Raw genomic sequence first — 18,445 nt, forward strand, 5'->3', positions numbered from 1 at the left:
GACTGCTGTGGAAGCAGAGAATCGCTGTAGCAATGCCCTTGCTATGATGATCACTGTCCTATAGGTCCCATGCCGAGAAGCTGCCCTGCTGCATAGTAACAATAGGGGATTGCTCGCTCAGCACAGGCGCCTATCACCTTGTATGGATGCATTGCATACTCGTGATTGGATGAGGTGGTAATCATGACACAATCACCATTTACTAAGTGTTGATATGCTGTAAACTAGTTTGTGATTTTTTTTTTTTTTTTTTTTTTGCCATAATTTGAAATTTTGTTGTTTTCCAGAAAATTTTTGTGGTTCCTGTATCCCCAGAGCAGAAACACATCCCCTTTTCCAGAGTGAATCACAACAAGTATATGGTGACTGACGAAGTGGCCTATATAGGTATGTATACCTCAATTTATCACTGCCAGGGTAAAGATGTTCATCAATGAATGCACAGATTCAGGCCTGTTTCACACAGGAGTAAGAAATGTTTTTTTACTGATCAGAAATGAGATGCATTATTGTCTATGGAACATTGCACACAGCTGAGAAAAGATCAGCATTGAATACAGAAAAGTAAAACAAAAACTGAATTTTTCATTTGAGTGCAGTAATTTACTGCACATTTTGGCCCCTTGCACACGGGGAATCATAAGTATAAACCAGAATATTACAATACTGGCAAAAGTATTTTACTCATCTATACTCTTGCATACCTTTACTCACTTATACTCAACATTACTCAGGTTTTTACATAGTTTTTGGCCCCTTGCACATGGGCATCACAAGTTCCTGTGTAAACATCAGTAAATTATGACATCCGTGTGCAAGGGGCCTTACAATTTTCTTTTTAATAGTGGTAAAGGGGTCAGTCTACCCAGAATTGATCATTTGTATATTCATGAAATCTAATATCAGATGATTCCAAAATCTCTTTGTAAGTTTTTTCCCTCACTCTTCAACTTTGTGTGTTCCACCCTTTATTATTCTGGTCCTGTAAAAAAATAAACAAAACAAAAAATCTAACAGAGTGGAACTTGGTTAAAATGATTGTAAATAAAAAAAAAAAAATTAAACATTTCAAATTTACCTGCTCTGTGCAATGGTTTTGCTCAGAGCAGCCCCAATCCTCTTTTTAGATCCCCCACTGACACTCTTAGCTCCTCCCACCTGCCAAGCAAGGCACCAGCAATGGGTGCAGTCATGTGGGCTCGCAGCCGAGCTGTGTGTCCCTTGACACAGTGCGCGGCTTGGCCCCGCACCCACTCCCTCCTCACTGGCAGTGATTGACCGCAGTAGAAGCTAGTGGCTTCCGCTACTGTCTCTGAACCAGTGAGAAGGGAGAGAGAGCGCCACTGCTTTTGTGCACATCACTGGATCGAGCTCAGGTAAGTAATTAAGGCAGCTGAGGGAAACCTTCATACAGAAGGTTTTTTACCTTAGTTCAGAGAATGCATTAAGGTTGAAAAGACTTCTGCCTTTAGAACCACTTTAAGGCCTGGGAGCAAAAAATACATAGATTTTGCCACTCCAAAAACATAAGAGGATCTATAATAACTGTCTGACATCAAAAACTAGTTTTGTATGAACTGATTTGTTAAGGTGACCTGTTGCTAGTGATGTGTGGACACCAGAAGGACCCACACTTCCTGTAAACAGAAGAGAAGACTCTGGATTGGAATGTCACAACACTGCGGATTGAGATGATTAGCAGTTATTAGAGGGTGGGGGTTGGTGGTGTAGGGAGAGCCCGGAGGTTAGCTTTAAAGTATACCTAAAGGCAAAACCTATTTTTTAGCTGCTGTGTCCCTGTTGGGGAAATTCACCCTCCTATTTGTCATGTTTACTGTTATCACGAAAAGAAAATAACAAATTTTGAGTAGGAATACGAGGAAAACTTTAAATGGGGGCAGTAGTGACCCTGGAGACAACCTGGCATTTCCTCCCTTTGGTGGGATTTCCTCTCCCTTACAGTTTTGGCTATGGGACAGAAATTGGAGGGGAACCTCCACAATGGGACACCACAAAAAAAACAAAAAAAAACAAACCTGACTGACTGGTGGTATAACTTTTCTCTTCTCTATCCAAAATGAATAAAACAAATAAAATTTGCGTTTTGTTATTACTTTAAAGCAGAACTACAGCAAAAACTTGTTGATTTCCTACCTTCACTGAATATGCCATCCATCTTCTGATGCACTCAGTAGTTGCTCTGAAATAGCCTATTCATTTTCAAATGAAACCGTTAATTCTCTTTGGCTTCCTGTTTGTAAGACCAGTGGCTGCTATGTCTCCTATTCCCCCAGCCACTGGTCTTGGCACATCCCTTCTGTAGTTCTTTCTCCAGGAGGCAGTGATGTAATGCAGCCCCACTTGCAGTGGTGGATGGACTGAGACTCTCAGGCACATTCAACATGTACAGGCCTAGTGTGCCTACCCACATTCACTACAATTCCATGTGGTTGATGGGAATTGTAGTTTCCTTGTACTAATAGAAGATTTTTTTTTTTTTTTTGCCTATTCCATAATAGTGTGATAGTGCACTAACCATTGTGTTTTATTGATACTGACATTGAATCTATGATGACTTCTTAGGAACCTCCAACTGGTCTGGAGACTATTTCATCCGCACAGCAGGATCAGCACTGGTGGTGAATCAGACTTGTTCCACCAACACTACAAACACAATGCAGAAACAGCTTCAAAACGTGTTCATGAGAGACTGGACTTCCAATTACAGCCATCCCATTAATACAATGAGTGGATTCAAGAAGAAGTGCCTCTTCATGTGACCATTTTGGAGGTGATCCAAACCCCTAGGAATACCAGCACACTTCCTTACAGCACTGACAACTCTACTGATCTGCTGAGTTTGGGATTCAGCACATAGTGGACATTTGTTCACCGCCAGCGACTTCAGTGGGAATTTTAAATTTATGCCAGACTTTATTTTTTAATACTGTTTGTGGTGTGGGAATGTAGAGGGTTGTATATAGTTCATCTATCATTAGGTATTGGACTTCTTGCCTGTAAATAAAAATTAAATCAAAAAACGAAAGAAAACAAAAACTAATGCCAGTTATTTTTAGAACAATATTTTATTGTGAATATTAACACATTCCCTTTTCCATTTGATGGATGTGTTTAAAAAAAAAAAAAAGTATTGAAGGGGTTCTTGGCTTTTTTTCTGTCTTCTGCTTTTTATAGGACTGGAGTCTCCAGTTGAATGAGCACATTTTAAAATGTATGAAAATCCTTAAAAAAACCCGTTTCCCCATTGCGATAGCAGGCAGGGGATCCACTCTCTACACCTGCTGTCACAATTCAAATACAGCACGGATGTGGGGGGCTCCATCCACACAGCTGCATCCTTTATTCACAATTTCCTGTGAATGAATAAACTGCAAGTGCCATTTGCTACCACGGCAGACGGCTTGTAGTTCACAATGAACTGTAAGGGTGCTGGTGAGCGCTCTCGTAGTTTGTTGATCTTTCTAGACTTCAGTAACTGTCTGCCTGTACCAGAGGCTATACTGAGAGTCTTCAGAAGCCTGACATTACACCCACGATCTGATGATCACAAGTGCAATACTTTAAAGGATACATTCACCTTTAAAAAATAAGTAAAAAGATAAAATGCACTTTTTTTTGCAGGTAAAAAAAGTGAATTTATGTATTTATTTTCTTAAGAGCCTGTAAAGTGTTACTAAACCCACAACAGTAAAATCACTCTATATGCAGTAAAGCATGCTTGTTATACTCACCGTGGAACCTCTTAATCCTCTGCATTGTGTAAAAACGCTGTTTTATCCTGACTTTTCTGCTCTTCCCCTTTTTCCAGTGTCCCCCTCTTATCTCCTGATAAGACATATCGTGGAGTCACTCTTCACATGCTCAGTTTGGTGTGTACTGCTTGAGATGGGGTTTTTTTTCTTAGAAGGTTTCATATGATCAGCACTGGGCCAATCAGCACTGTCCAGACAGAGGTCAGGGGTTCTGCATCCTCCTAGAGCAAAATGAAAACTTCACCTACAAGCTTTAACTAGTGGTTTGCTGAACACTAATAGAAGTCATAAGACTGCTCTAACTGCTCATGAGAAAAGGCATTTAGCAGTTTATACTTACTACAATAATTGCATTTCCACGTTGTGTGCACTGTGGGAGACCAGATATAGTGAATGCAGGGTCCTGGGTTTAGTAACACTTTAAGGCTGCCATACCCAGCTCAAATTTCAAAATGCAATCCATGGGTAGCCCTGTTGGTACCACTTAGCCCTCTCAACAAAGTTTTTTGTTTTTTCAACTTTTGTTGAGCTGAGTGGAAAATAGTCGGATGAATAGTGCCTAAATCCAATCAGATGCAGCCTTTATTTGGGTGTTCTGATGGCTGCTGGTGCCATCTGTCAGTATAAAACAGCCATCGGGGTTTGGGTTGTTTAGCATGGAGAGAGGAATCTGTTAAATTTCTTTATTTCACAGGCTGAACAAAAGATCTGTGTATGGCAAGTTTAATCTATTTTACAGTATAACTGGCATCATGCCTGATTTGTATACACTTTTATTAGGTCAGTTCTTGTTTGTGGAGCGGTTTCAAAATGTCTTGCCTTTAGATCCTGCCAGTAACTGCACTTCTGTTACAGGACAAGTTCACCTTTTTAGACAAATATGATAAATGCACATTTTTTTTGAAGGTTAAAAAAATGTGCATTTTATTTTTGTCTGCAGGAGCCTGGAAAGTATTGCACCAGTGATCAGTAGATAACTGATGGCATGCAGGTCTCCTGCAGGCCTGTCAGAATATCTGCTTGCCATAAGGGATGTACAGCCAAGCAGATATACTGACAGGAAGCTTCAATGAACTACCGCAGTGCTCCACAGCGCCGTGGAAGTTCATTGAAAACTACAAGCGCACAGCCGCTAAGGCTGATGGGACTTGCAGTTCATTCACGGAAGTCCATGAATGAACGATGCGGCCGCATGGCCACGCTGTTTTCAAATTTGACAGATAGTACGGGGAGAAGTATCCCTGTGCTATCTGTCAGACGGAAGGAGGGACAGCTATGGGAATAGTTACATATTTTTAGGGTGGAACATGTAACATGTTCCAAAGGTGATACTTTAAAGGCTGACAACGCTAAGCTACTACCTTGCAGTTAGCAGCACTGTTGTCAGCCTACCTTGTGCTCCCTGAATTTGCCATTGAGCTGCCTATCTAATCTGCACATGCACCTGCAAACTATGTAGGTAGCTTAATGCCCAAATGAAGGCGCATATGGCAAACTGTCAACATTGCTGCGAATTGCAAAGAGGTGGTTTAGCGTTGTTGACCTGAAATAAGAAGTGCTGTTACTTGCAGGATCTCCGCACATGCAACACAATTTGCTTATTAAAACTACAGTACAAAAGTACAGTGAAGCATGATGCCAAACCTAACAAAATTAGGTTTTGGAATTACATATACTTTGATAGTGAGGCCTTGTACTAAATTAGGAACAATTTTTTTTTTATGATTTTTTTTTTTTAATCCTTTTGAAGGCTATTACATTAGGTGCTGCCTTACTGTTGTAAGCATGGTTGTAAGCATGGTTTCCTTCCTTGTATTTTACAGAACAAACAAGGTACAAAACAAGCAGTTCCTTAAAAAAAGCCATGGGTCATTCAGGTCTAATATATACAGGCATACCTCGGTTTAAGAACTTAATGCGTTCTACGAGACTTTTCGTATTTTAAAAAAATTGTAAACTGAAATGCATTTTCCCATAGGAATGCATTGAAAACCAATTAATCTGTTCTGGACGTCATAAAAAAGTCAAGTCTTATCTGTTAAAAACTCTTTATAAAGTGCACTTTAAAGGCATAAATACTGTACAGGGACATGATTACAAAAATGTGTAAATGCATTGAAAACCAATTAATCCGTTCGTATTGCAAAATAAATTTCATAAACCGAGGCATTATATTCAATGACTTTTCATTCGTAAACCGAAAATTACGTTAACTGAGGCGTTCGTAAACTGCAGTACGTCTGTGTATGTATATGAAAAAAATAACTATTGTTATTCTGATAGAGCTGGTCTCCTTTAAATAAAGTTTTATAGTTTTTGAAACATGTGTTCATATTTTGATTGGATTATAGATTTTAAAAGGCCAGGCAGCAAGTAAAAGGCTGAACGTACTAAGCTGACAGTCATTGTTTGCCAAGATGGCCGTCACTGTCAGCAATGACCATTTATAACAAAGTAAATAAAGTCTGATGTCAGTTTGAGAATTGTGAATGCTACCAAGGAAATATAATAAGTGAGCGTATGTCTACTAGCTGTACCTGTCTGGAGCAAACCTTTGAGAAAATATAATCTGAAGGAAACTGCCTCACTTTTTCCTCAGCTCCCTCTGATGCCTAAAGTGGTATTAAACCAAAAATGTAGTATAATGCAGCTTACCATTCATTAGTGGTGGCTGCATTTGTTTTCTTTCATTGGTCTTTTTTCCCCCTTGTCTTTTTACCTAGTGATCTGGCCAGTAACACACCTCATATATTAGAGTGCCCCCAGACACAGGGGGCACAGCAGAAAACAGCGTTGTTAGTCTAGGTGGGGGAGGGGAGTTTTTCGTTCAGCCTGGAAAAAATACCGAGGAGCTCACCAGTTGGTCGCTGTACTAATGATGTTGTAATAGTGCAGAAATCTCCCCACTAAGCCATTGTGTTTTGGTGGGGGGACTGCCAGCATACACCGGTCAGTGTTCGCAGCCATTGGCTGAGTGCGCTGATGAGATGTCAATCAGCTGCTGATTTTTCAGCAAGCTTTTTCAAGAGAAGCCAGTGGTGAATGTCGGCTGGTATCTACAGTACCGGCTGATTTTGGCCCGAGTGCACGGGGAAAGGGGGGGGGGGGGGCTTTGAATGTACTAGCAGATTTAAATACACTAACAAATTTAAGCCAAACTCCAGTTCACACTTTAGCATCAATTACAGAAAACAGTTGTTTTTTTTTTCCTTTTAGGAAAAAGGTATTACATGAATAAACAAAAGCTAATCATTGTAAGTACTCCTGCCAGTGATAAATGGTTTGTCCCACTGATACATCTAGAAGAGAACTTGTTCTTTTAAAAAAAAAAAAAACAAGACTTGCTGGCCAGATCACTTGATGACAATAGAAGCTCAAAAAAGAAAATGAGTGCTGCCATCGTATCTAAGAACTGGTAAGCTCCAATATAATAAATGTTTGATTTTGGGTTTAATAGTGCTTTAACTACCCCTCTGGAGCTCTCTGTTCTTATATTTATTTCAGGTACTTATATAGAGCCATCAATTTACACAGCGCTTTACATATATATATATTGTACATTCACATCAGTCCCTAACCCTCAAGGGGTGTACAATCTAGGGTCCCTAACTCTCATTCATACATACACATACTAGGGCCAATTTAGACAGGATCCAATTAACCTAAAAGTATGTCTTTTGAGTGTAGGAGGAAACCAGAGTAACCGAAGGAAACCCATGCAGGCACAGGGAGAAAATACAAACTCCAGACAAGTTACTGGTTGGGATTTGAACCAACGACCCCAGTACTGCCGGGTGGAAGTGCTAACCATTTAGCCACTGTGCTGCCCCAGCAAACACTTGACACCTCCTCGGACACCCAACAATGCAGTGCCTTAATGGCCAGTCAAGGCACTGCCTAATTAGAGAGCTGCCTCTGACAATAAATCCTGGAAGCTGATTGGCTACCATGCACAGCTGCACCAAATTCTGTGTACCAGTTTTATTAAATCTGCCCAATAGTGTAGGTTTGCCCTAAAGTCCCACTGGTAGACAATTGCTGTTATGTGCTGGTAAACTGGAGGTGGAACAGGGTGAGAAGAGGCAGAGCTTTATAACCATGGCAAATGTATATTTATAAAAAGTTGCTTAAAGTGATATTAACGGCAGATTTTTTTTTTTTTTCTTCATATAGCAAACATGTCATACTTACCTGCTCTGTGTAGTGGTTTTGCACAGAGCAGCCTCAATCCTCCTTTTCTTGGGTTCCCCCTGCTCCTGGCCCCTTCCTGTTTCTGACTTCCCCCATAGTAAATTGCTTGCTATGGGGGGCACCTGAGCAGGCTTGCTCCCAAGCTGCTGTTCCCTGTGTCCATTCACATGGCGCGTGGCTTGGGGCCGCCCCCTGCTCTCTCCTCATTGGTTCACAGTAGTGGGAAAGGGGTCAGGCCAAGTACTCTTCAGCTCCCTTGTAGATGACACATTCTGCAATAACCAGGGTGGTCTTGGATGCACACAAACGATCATGTTACAAATCTTTGGTGTTATAGTTGGACAATGTCTGATATTGGTTACTTTTTAAAATAGTTTATCCAAAAACAAAATGTAGACATGGATAAACACTGAGTCTTGCCACTTATAATGATTTAAGTTTGTATTTTTTTAGTGGGTTGAAAGAGTCAGACACTACTGGTGAAACTTGAAAAATTAGAATATCGTGCAAAAGTTCATTTATTTCAGTAATGCAACTTAAAAGGTGAAACTAATATATGAGATAGACTCATTACATGCAAAGCAAGATAGTTCAAGCCGTGATTTGTCATAATTGTGATGATTATGGCTTACAGCTCATGAAAACCCCAAATCCACAATCTCAGAAAATTAGAATATTACATTCAATCAATAAAACAAGGATTGTACATAGAACAATATGGGACCTCTGAAAAGTATAAGCATGCATATGTACTCAGTACAATAAAACAAAGGAAATGCACTCATGTTCTGGAGGTGCATATCTGCACCACCTATGATGAACATCTGGCAATATATCGATTAAGCACAAGATGGCAGTATCCTCTGAACAGCAGAGTCCTGTATGAGCTTAGAAAACCATCACCATACGGAATGTATTGCAAGGCAACGCACGGGCCCTTCTCTGTAAATGCAATTACCTGCTAAAATGCTGTTCCTGGAGTGGTTTCACAAATACTAAAATGATGAATGGAAACGTGACGTCATCCATATGCTCCTCCCCAATGCATATGGATGACGTCACGTTTCCATTCATTGGGACAGCAGTTGTAGTATTCTGTTCAGATGATACTGCCATCTTGTGCGTAATCGATTCTATTACCAGATGTTCATCATAGGTGGTGCAGAACGTGAGTGCATTTCCTTTGTTTTATTGCTTAATAAAACTTTAAAAAGATAAAGCACTATGTTGAGTTCTTTTTAATGAGGAATACGGATGACACCAAAACGTCTATAAGGAGGAAGCACACTTTGGAGACCTCATTTAACAATCTGATCTTCTGAGTCCAATTGGGACCAAAAGTGCAGTTAGACCGTAACATTGTACAATGTGAGGTGAGCAGATATATGGTGGAGGATGTTTTCTCACTGGAATTTGTGACAGCTGCACATATTTTCGTTATCCACAAGAGGGTTTACAGAAGAACACTACTTTGATTGGACTTGAGTTTATAATGACTTTTTTGGCTGATTCAAAATTATTTGTTTTGGTTTTCGTATTTAATTTCCTTTTTTTTCACATTTTTTGATCAATAGGGATTGTGCAATTTTTTTGATGTAGCGCAGCATTTTTTCTTCACCTTTATTCTTATCCTGAAGAGTATAGTTAACCACTTCCCGACCGGCCATTGTATATAAATGGTGGCACTGCAGGGGCGGGTGGCCGTTTATAAACGGCCTCCCCTCCCCCTGCTTGTGCACGCTCCCTGGGAGCGCACAGCACCGCAATCCGGTGTCCGCTGTGTCCTCCGGACACAGTGGAACATCGATTGGTCAATCAATGATCACATGATTGGGACCTCGCACAGAGGTCCCATATGACAATCAGTGATCACATGCAGAGTAGTAAGAAAGATGTCACTTCTAACATCATGGCTTACTACGTGTGAAATCTGAATGATCAGAGGTCACATGGTACAAGGCTATTCACAACAGCCTTGTACCATGTGACAAGCTGTGACCAATCACAGCTCACACAGTTGTTCTCAATGGCTGCAAGAATGCAGCCAGAGGAGAAATGATTGCTTTTGCAGCCTTTATGGGTGGGGGAAAAAAAAAAAATCATCATGCCCCCCCCACAAGTAGTACAGTGTTGCTAGGGTGACAGTATGTAAAAAAAAAAAAAAAAGTTTTAAAATAATTTGGTTATAAACTAATTTGGGTTATTTTTTTTTACTAAAAAGATAACTGAATAAATTTTGGCCAAGATTTATGATGAAATATTATTTATTTGCAAACTTTTATAAGAAAAACACTTTTTCAAAATTTTTGGACTTTTTCATTTACATAGCAAAAAAAATAAAAAATCCCAGTGGTGAATAAATACTACCAAAACAAAAGCTTTATCTGTCTCAAAAAAATTCATTTGGGTACAGTGTTGCATGACCGCACAATTGTCATTCAAAGTGTGATAGCACTGAAAGCTGAAAATTGGACAGGAAGCTGGTAAAAGTGTCCGGACTTGAAGTGGTTAAGGTAGAAATTGTCTTCTGCTACTTTGCACACTTAATCCAGAATATGCTAATGTTCACCCTGCACCCTATCCAAAAAAAATTCTTAAAAAGGCATCTCCTGTCTGGTCCCTGAGCTACAGGAAGAGAACCTGGGACAAATATGAAGGGCCTGTCAAGGATCTGTATTACAGGAGCATAAAGCTTACCTGCTGAATAGATCAGTTTTGGTCCAAACATTGCTAATTTGCACCAATCCACCTACAACCATTGGCCTGTAATCAGGTGATCCTGGAATACAGCTGCTGGTGCTGTTGAAAGACCCTCTTTGTTGACTGACACACACACACACACACACACACACACACACACGAACTTTCCAGCAATCAAATTAAATCTGCCTTGGAGGTTTGAATGTGATTGGTGATGTTAGAAGCAGGAGGGAAGTTACAGGAGTAAGAAAGCACAGGCTGAGAGTGAACCTAGGCCCATTTAATGTTCCTTTGATTGTACTTACCTTCTACTTGATCCCTTGGTAGCATGTGTTTATTTCAGGCGTTTTCTGGGCCAGATCTTACGCAGCATCAAGGACCCTCCCCAATCATAGGGATCAGGACTGGTGATTGTTGCTCAGGTACCTATCACTACATTTTGATGAAGTAGGGGAGAGAGATAAGTGATCCTCTATCCTCAGATGTACCAATATATTCTTATAGCAATTGGAAATGCAAGTACATGCCCCAGAGGAAACCTATTTTTAAAAGTTCAGGTTTGAGTTAAAGCCCATCTCCAGGTAAAACTTGGTTGACCATACTGAAGAGAGCTGGTGGCATTGCTCTCTTGGAGAGAGGCACCTACCTTGTCTTATTTTTTTTTCTATTTTTGTTTTCCTTTTCTGTGATGATCGAGGGTTCTTCTTGCAAGGGGCTTCTCAGATCTTCAACAAGCCTTGGTCTTTGGAATGTGTATTTGCATAGGAGCTGTGAAATGCCCTTCCCATATAATGCATAATGGAACCCTTGCTCTCTGAAGAAAACTTCACTGCATATCACCGTGAACACACCATCCCTACCATGAAACGTGGTGGCAGCATCATGTTGCGGGGATGCTTTTCTTCAGCAGGGACAGGGAAGCTGGTCAGAGTTGATGGGAAGATGGATGGAGCCAAATACAGGGCAATCTTAGAAGAAAACCTGTTAGAGACTGCAAAAGACTTGAGACTGGGGCGGAGATTCACCTTCCAGCAGGCCAACGACCCTTAACATACAGCCAGAGCTACAATGGAATGGTTTAGATCAAAGCATAGTCATGTGTTAGAATGGCCCAGTCAAAGTCCAGACCTAAATCCAATTGAGAATCTGTGGCAAGACTTAAATTACTGGTCACAGATGCTCTCCATCCAATCTGACAGAGCTTGAGCTATTTTGCAAAGAAGAATGGGCAAACATTTTACTCTCTAGATGTGCAAAGTTGGTAGAGACATCCCCAAAAAGACTTGCAGCTGTAATTGCAGCGAAAGGTGGTTCTACCAAGTATTGACTCAGGGGGGCTGAATACAAATGCACGCCACACTTTTCAGATATTTATTTGTAAAAAATGTTAAATCATTTATCGTTTTCCTTTCACTTCACAATGATGTGCCACTTTGTGTTGGTCTATCACATAAAATCCCAATAAAATACATTTACATTTTTGGTTGTAACATAACATGTGGAAAATTTCAAGGGGTATGAATACTTTTTCAAGGCACTGTAGCTGAATTAATTGGGCTTTTAAATGCATGTCCAGCTCTGCAACAGTTACAGAAACGGAAATAAAACTACTTTTCTTCAGTAGAGTAGGGGGAGGAGATTTCTGTGCTTATCACAGATTTTCCATAATTTCCTGTCTGGTGAAACCATGATCAGCAGGACAGGAAGTGAGGGGAAATCTCTCGCATATAACCCCTGGATAGTGATAAAACCTGACAGGTGTGCTAAACCTCCCTCACTCCATCTGAATATTTTAAATCAGAGGAAAAATGTAACCACTTATCTTTCCAAAAAAAAAAACCCTTTAGAAGAATGCGATGGAACCTGAAGCCATCCAATGTCATTGGGACAATCTCCCAATGGTCAAAATCTAGTGCAGTCTTAAAGTGAACATGACTTTCTTGGTGGAATCTAAAAGCAAACATGATGTTTTGGTGGAGTCTCAATGTGAATGTCACTTTCTGGTGGAGCCTGAATGTGAAGGTTACAACCTAGATGAGTCTCCATGTGAAGGTCATACTCAGGTTGACTCTCATTGTGAATGTGTCACTCGGATGAAGTGCTCCATATGAAAGTCACAATCTGGTGGAGTCCTGCATGTGAAGATCACTTTCTGATGAAGCGTGAATGTGACGGTTACAATCTGGTGGAATCTCCATGTGAAGGTCACGCTCACATGCTCTCAAAGTCAATGCATCTTTTTAAATGACATACAATGCATTTTGCAAAGTTTTCCTGGAATGTTACAGTAAATATCACTTATTGGTGAAATCTAAAAATTAAGGTGATATTTTTGTGTCAACGTCTGGAGAAAGTGTAAAGAGTATGCAACATTTTGGTGGGATTTCCATGTGAACATCACTTTTTCCTGGAGTCAAAGTGAATGTGAAGTTCTGGTGGAGTACCAATGTGAATGTAATTTTTTGGCAATGTCTCAATGTAAAGGTCACGTTCTGGTGGAGTCTAAATGTGATCATTTTGTGGTTGAGTCTCAAAGTGAACGTCACAGTCTGGCGGAGTCTCCATGTAAGGGTCACACTTTGGTGGAGTCTCCATGTAAATACCACATTCTGGTGGAGTCCCAATATAAACATCACTTTCTGGTAGACCCTGAATGTGGAGGTCATAGTCTGGCAGAGTCTCCATGTAAGGGTCACACTTTGGTGGAGTTTCCATGTAAATACCACATTCTGGTGGAGTCCCAATATGAACATCACTGTCTGGTAGATCCTGAATGTGGAGGTCACACTCTAGTGGTGTCTCAAAGTCAACGTGTCATCTTAGAAAATGAGCAACGCGTTTGCAACGTTTTCATGGAATGTTATAGTGAACGTCACTTATTGGTGGAATCTGACAGCGAACGTAACATTTTTGTGGAGTCTATGTCAGCGTCATTTTCTGGAAGAAGAGTATAACGAACCCGATGTTTTGGTGGAGTCTCACTGTGAACATCACTTTCGGGTGGAGCCTGAACGTGAAGGTCAACTCTGGTGGAGCCTGAATGTGAAGGTCACACTTTAGTGATGTCTCAGAGTCAACGCATCTGCAAATTTTTTGTGGAATGTTACAGTGAACGTCACGTATTGGTGGAATCTGACAGCGAACGTGACATTTTTGTGGCGTCTGTGTCAGCGTCATTTTCTGAAAGAAGCGTAAAGCAAACATAACGTTTTGGTAGAGCTTGAATGTGAACATCACTTTCTGGTGGAGCCTGAATGTGAAGGTCACACTCTGGTGGAGTCTCAATGTGAACATTACTTTATGGTGGAGCCTGAATGTGAAGGTCACACTTTAGTGGTGTCTCAAAATCAACGCATCTGAAAAGTTTTTGTGGAATGTTATAGTGAATGTCACTTATTGGTGGAATCTGATAGCGAGTGTGATTTTTTTTTGTGCAGTTGCAGTGTCAGCATCACTTTCTGAAGGAAGCGTAAAGCAGAACACATCACTTTCTGGTAGAGTCTCCCTGTGAAAGTCACACTCTGGTTGTGTCTCTATGTGAACATCATTTTCTGGTGGAGTCTCAATGTGGATGTCACATTCTGGCTCTTCAATCTGGTTTCTGCTGTGCTTTGTAAATGGTCCTGCAGTCTCCTGGGATCTGTGATGTGTTCCAGGAGGCTGTGGAGGAAAGAGGGGGGAGAACTTCTGACTCAAATCAAGTTGGTGCATCTGCCTGAAAGTGGGAGCAGATACCTGTTAAAGCCAGGTACCTGCTCCCCCCAGAAAAAGTGCCAAAAGTGGCCCACCCCAAAAGCAGGTCACAAAATGCAGTGGATCCTGAAATGGATTGTATGGGTGTGAACACCCATGTGATCTGATTCCAGTGCAGCAAATAAAAAGTGCACGCACCTTTTTCGTGCGGATGAAGAGCGATTTAAGACATACAAAATAAATGGACTCAAATTGCACTGCACAGAATCGCATGTGCTTTGCACAGAGCTGTGGTGCAATTGCTGTGCAAATCACTTGCAGTATGAACCGGGGCTCAAGCTTTGGAACCACTTTAATCTAAATCATCCTCATATAAATCATCTGCCTAGAATTATTTCCTGGTGCTTCCTCCAGCCCAGGGAGCTACTAGCGCAATGTACAGCCTACCATACAAGTGAACGGCTGTATGTGGTCGTACGCTGTCAAAACCTGATTTTACCCGCTGACATTTTATGTAAGGTCATACACTATACGATCTGATTTTACAATCTGTGTAAACACAAGAAGTGAGAGGAAATCCCTCCAAAGTGAAGGAATCCCTATTGGGTTTTTTTTGGGGAGTTGGGGCCTGGTCATCTGAGTTTCAAAGTGGAGCGCAGGACCTTGCACTAAAAGGGTTAAAGCTTTCCTGTCTGTCCGTATACAATTAGCGTACCTAACGAGAATACAATTTGTTAAAATACTCTCAGTAGCAGAACAATAGAACATCAAGCTGTAGATCTGAACCAAGTGATCCAAAAATCACCTACGGGCATCAAATTCTTGTCAGCACAACATCTAGCTAAAAGGGGAAGTGGCTATTGATATATCATTTATTCAGTGTTGAGTAGCAGAACTGCACACTGTACATCTGCCTATTTCAGTAGAGGAATGTCTGAATGAAAATTCAGCACGCCATAATCTTGTATCTATAGTCAATGAACCTCGACTTCTTTAATACGTAGACCGCTTATCCAGTTTTTATCAAACCGGTGAACTTGAAGTTTTTCACAGCGTGCTACTAAAATACTGTCACGTACCTGGTTGGGGAGCCTGACATGGAGAGGAGTCCTCTTACGACTTCCACTCGGAGCCCCTGATAGTGGGAACAGCGGGTGCAGAGCCAGGAGTGGCACGAGTGCCGAGTGGATCTGGAGCTGGCGGCAGGTAGCTGAAGGCCCAGGAGATCTGGATGCAGGCCAGGTGCGGGTGCAGGAACGTAGGTGCAGCAGCAGACAGGTATGGCGGCAATCAGGAAGACTGGGACTGGACACCAGAGCGTGGGTGTGGTAGCAGGCAGGTATGGCAGTGACCAGGATGCAGGCCAGGTGCAGGACCAGGTAAGTATGGCACACGTCAGGATACAAGCCAGATGGAGGACCGTGGGTGCAGCGGCAGGTAAGTATGGCACACGTCAGGATTCAAGCCAGGTGCAGGACCGTGGGTAAGTAGATGCAGCAGAGTCAGACAAGCCGGGTCAGTATTAAAGCAGGCAGATCAAGTACAAGGGAGCAGGTAAATGGATGGTCAGGGATAGCCGAGGTCAGTGCAGGCGGAGTTCTTTCTTAGTCCGGACAGATCAGAATACAAGCAGCAGGATCAGGTAATATGTGCAGGAATGTTGTAGACCAGAAGGCATTGATTGTAATGTAATGCAGGTTTAAATAGCCCGCCTACCGGTGACGTCGACTCTACTGCGCATGCGTGCACTTCCGCGCTTCTGCGCATGCGCGCTCACACGCTCCCGCGCATGCGCACTCGCACCGCCACGACCCGAAGGGATCTGTCACTGTCTCATGGCTGCACGGGGACAGGGTCCCTGACAAATACAGAGCAAAAAGAAAGCATTATTTTTTGGATGCCAAGATTGCCAGCACACAGTTGGAGATTCTTGATCGTAATCACATATTTGTTTGCAGGCCATAATTCATAATCCATGAATAAATTTGGACCCTGAGGGGACAAAACTCTTTAGATATTGAATCAGTTATGCCAAAAAGAAATGGTCAGCTTTTCATGTTTGACATAATTACTAGTGCTGTCAAATATGTGTCTAGAAAAAAAAAAAAGAAGCAGCTACAAATAGAGTTTGAAAAGAACAGAAGTACCAAGAAACATTTCTTGTCCAAAATCCAGGAGTCATAAATTCTAGCAAAGTATCCTCTCAGCTTTCCAAAAAATCTACAATAGAAAAAGAATTCATGCATCTGCTTACATTAGTATTGCAGAATCAAAGTTCTGATTTTGTGGAATATCCAGAGATAAGTTACTGAGGTGTATCCTCAAAAAAATTCAATTTTATTTTCATTTATCGTTCAGTAGGGGACACAGGCTATATAAGTCATTGATTATGGGTTTCATGCTGCCATATTCAGGTTAGTACATTGTCAAATAAAGCATATGTATGATCAAAATTAAAATCATATAGTCATTTCTACATTGTATTTCAATAGTTTCTAGCATCCTTGTAATAATCTGAAATATCCCAAAGCTTGAAAAAAAAAAAAAACAAAAAAAAAAAAAACCTACTTTGTAAAGATCCCCACACATTTATTTCCTTGAATTCCGTGCCATGCATTCACTATGTCCTGTGAACAGGTACTGCTATGACACACATTTCACAAAGCCTGCCTGTGAAGGTGCCGAGAGGAGTTTCAGGAGGCGGCATCAGTACAGGAATCACTGCTTGCAGATAGCAAGGTACCATGGGATACGTAGTCCTTAGATATTGCAAACAAACAGCAGAGACTATGCAAAGCATGCAGGGAGTTTGGGAATTAATGGAAAGAGACCAGGAGACTGGTCACAGTCACGACATAAAGTGAAATTTTTCAAGCAAGCGTACATTGGATTGTCAATTTTAACTAGTGTTTGTGTTGCTTTTACAATGATGGTGTTCTAAAAAGAAATTGTGTGCTGTGATCATAGAATGCCTTTAAGTACCTAGTAAAGCCCATACAGCCCCTTTCTCCCATAGAAATTCAGTACTTTTGGTAGTTTACATAGATGGATGACCTCTTTCTAGTGAATTTTGTTCGAATTACAGCACTTTGTCTCAATGCAGAGGTAATTTTGTGATGGACTGATTGTTTTTTCGATTTAAAAAGATGGTGGACAAGTTTGTGGCCATGACCTGTGATAGAAAGAGTTTTGCAATGTACATATTTGGTGATCCCGTGGAATTAGATTGTAATAATGTAAGCCTTCCCTGCTTTGACAACTACCCTACAATTGCTTTGCAGGATCGAGATGGAGGAAGTTGCGGTGATCTTCAGGTCACAAAACTTGCCAAAGAGGACTTGGTACCTGGACATTCTCTTACTCCTAGTGACACTAGTTTGATATTTGACTCACCTTGCCAGCTGTATATGGGGCAGCAGATTAACCATCCTGCTTCACTTTCATGGCCTTGGACATCTTACCTATTTGAAGTTTGGTCTGAGTGTTTTGCAGGCCTTCTACAGAGCAAATGTTCATATGAACTTTTGCCGTGGTTGCTTTGCAACTGGTTTCCGCCATTGCGATAAATGAAAGTATTTTCCTGTAGGCCTGTAGAAACATTTCCATAGAGTAGGGTGCAGAAATGGGGTAAGTGTGTTTGTGAAGGAGTATGCAGTAACCTGGATTTAGACAGCCCTGTAGCAAAGTCTTTGTGGAAAAAGGACAGTATGAAGTGCCTGAGTACTTTAAAAGGGCTCTAGGTGGAGGTGATGTTAATAGTGTGACCTGTGATGTGATGTAACCTGAAATGATGCTCTGAATAGTGGAATTTTACTGCCAAGTTTGAAAAGTTTAAACACTTACACAAGTGAATACATTTAAAAAAAAAATCCTGGTTCTCCTATAGTTTTATTGTGGAACGAATATTATTTTGGAAACCTATAATAAATGAGGCTACAGGATCAGTCCAGGGCAGGGTAAGCCTGAATTATTAGGCCATGTTTCCGATTCCAAATCAGGGATCAGGTTTCACCCATTACAGTAGGTATACCACTTGGGTCTTTAGGGTCTGAGCTCCATAGTGATGGACCATGTATAGCAGCCTGCTG

The 18,445-nt window shown here is 41.2% G+C and overlaps 1 protein-coding gene across 2 annotated transcripts in view; it reads left to right on the plus strand.

The window, feature by feature from the left end:
• The window catches only part of LOC149467250 (5'-3' exonuclease PLD3-like), a 65,780-nt gene extending 59,685 nt beyond the window's left edge, over window positions 1–6,095 (plus strand). For both annotated transcript variants that reach the window (XM_089672053.1, XM_089672052.1), the window contains exons 11-12: window positions 288–387; window positions 2,584–6,095. In XM_089672053.1, the coding sequence (XP_089528179.1) occupies window positions 288–387; window positions 2,584–2,780 (297 nt within the window). In that variant the 3' untranslated portion in view covers window positions 2,781–6,095. The remainder of the gene's footprint in view (window positions 1–287; window positions 388–2,583) is intronic.
• The last annotated feature ends 12,350 nt before the right edge of the window (window positions 6,096–18,445 follow it).

The sequence above is a fragment of the Staurois parvus genome, unplaced genomic scaffold (genome assembly GCF_062004578.1).
Source record: "Staurois parvus isolate SC_StPar_1 unplaced genomic scaffold, SC_StPar_1.0 ptg000118l, whole genome shotgun sequence".
In the NCBI taxonomy this organism is placed as follows: Eukaryota; Metazoa; Chordata; class Amphibia; order Anura; family Ranidae; genus Staurois; species Staurois parvus.